At 40.2% G+C, this 1,857-nt stretch overlaps 1 protein-coding gene across 1 annotated transcript; it reads left to right on the top strand.

Annotated features, from left to right (window-relative positions):
• The first annotated feature begins 473 nt into the window (after positions 1-473).
• LOC116003875 lies at positions 474-815 on the top strand. The gene has a single exon (XM_031243816.1). The coding sequence runs from the start codon at positions 474-476 to the stop codon at positions 813-815; it is 342 nt and encodes a 113-aa protein (XP_031099676.1).
• The last annotated feature ends 1,042 nt before the right edge of the window (positions 816-1,857 follow it).

Below are 1,857 nucleotides of genomic sequence, written 5' to 3'. Positions count from 1 at the left end.
ATTTTGTTTTTCTTATTTTAAACATGTGATGTGGTAGCACTTAGAAACTTTGCTTTTCAAGAAACCACTAAAGGTGAGAAAAGTCAAGGTTCAACTCTACTTGTTACCAGGATGGTGGGTTTGACTTAACTGAGTCCATTGGGCTAAGATGCCCCTTAAGGTGAAGTTCAATGGGTCATGGAGCCCAAGTTTAATAAAATTGAATCATGCATGAGATGTATTGGCAAGAGTTGGCCACTTGCAAATTTTTCAAATTCCAAGATGCCTCTTAAGGTGAGGAATGAGATAAATTTGTAAGACCTCGATTACCCATTAGAAATCTTCCAACGGGATTTCCGTTTCTTGCTTGGGAAGTGCAGGATTCGAAAAATTTAGTGGGAGGTACTATTTGATTATATATATAATCGAAAATCAAATAGTTTAATAAAGAATCGTGTCTAATAATAAATGTTATTTTCTGCAATTATTTTGAAATGGCTTTAAATCCTTTGTCCAAAATACTCGAAGAAAACAAACTTACTGGACCAAATTTCACTGATTGGCTCCGAAATTTGAGAATCGTTCTCAATTTGGAAAAGATCGGTTATGTTTTGGAACAAGATCCTCCATTGATTGGTATCATACCATATGATGCTGATGTTGATCAGCTTGCTACTCATAATGCTGAGGTTGCAGCATTTGATAAGTGGAAGGACGATGATCTGAGGGCTAAGAGTTATATCCTTGCCTCTATGACCAATGAGTTACAACGTCAGCATGAAAAGATGCCTGACGCAAAATCTATGGTCAATCACCTACAAGAGTTGTATGGTTGATAAGTGCCAAAAGTAGCCATATTTTAGGGGTCATTTAGGTGTAAAATATGCTATAATAGATGTCCATTAGGCCTAGAAACATGCTAAGATAGGGTAATTTCATTGCATGTAGGTCTAGGAACTAATCTTGTGTGTTTTTATATAATTTGCACAATTCTTGCACTTCGCAGGGCATTCCGGCGACACTTCAGTAAAACGGACGTAACCGGAGCTAGGAATGTCCGAATGAAGCGAGGCAGGTGGCTATGGAACCGTATCGACGAGAGCTACAACATAGAAGAAGACAGAAGAAGCAAACTTCACCACGCACGCTCACACGCGTGTGAGCGGCGTGGTTGCTTACTGGTTCCCTCCCACGCACGCTCACACGCGTGTGAGCCGCGTGGACGCGACACAGCGCGGAAATTATTAGGGCGAAATTTTGGGGGCTATATATATGCCCTTTATAGGTCTTCTAGATCAATTTCCAGCAGCCCCCAATAGCTTTAGATCTGATTTCCCTTTCCAAATTCTTCCCCTTTGGGGAAGAAAACATTCCTCCTTAGAATAGATTTAGGATTTGAAGATGAAGATGTAGATCCAAGAACTCTTTAGGTATAATTTCTCTTCTATCAATATAAAGTTTACTCTTTTATATTCTTGCATTGTTTATATTGCTTCTATTTATGTTTATTATGGTAGAGTAGAGTAGTTGGGTGTGTGTGCCCTTGTTGATCTATGGATTGATGCTTATAATTTGATATTATGATCTTGGTATTGTGGGAGTATGATTGATGAATGTATGGATGATGTTGTTCAATCTTTGCTTCTATTTCCGGCCGGGATAGTTAGTGAACCGAGTGGAAGTGAGAGAGTGCGCGATAGCGGCCTCTCACGAGCCCAACTCATCTATATCTCCACTCTTAATCCGAAAGGATGAGATCCGAGAGGAGTGGTAGGCAAGGTGTTCGATAAAATGCCTCAACCGAATGAGGATTGAGAGTCTGAGTGTGACGCCACTCGGTACTAATACCGTGACTCCCTAGATCAATCCCGAAACCCA

Source organism: Ipomoea triloba, chromosome 14 (genome assembly GCF_003576645.1).
Source record: "Ipomoea triloba cultivar NCNSP0323 chromosome 14, ASM357664v1".
Taxonomy (NCBI): domain Eukaryota; kingdom Viridiplantae; phylum Streptophyta; class Magnoliopsida; order Solanales; family Convolvulaceae; genus Ipomoea; species Ipomoea triloba.
Note: the sequence above shows the minus strand (reverse complement) of the source record. Positions and strands in the feature narration are given on the sequence as shown.

Coding starts and splice junctions, on each gene's coding strand:
- LOC116003875 (XM_031243816.1), top strand. CDS start 474: ATGGCTTTAAATCCTTTGTCCAAAATACTCGAAGAAAACAAACTTACT.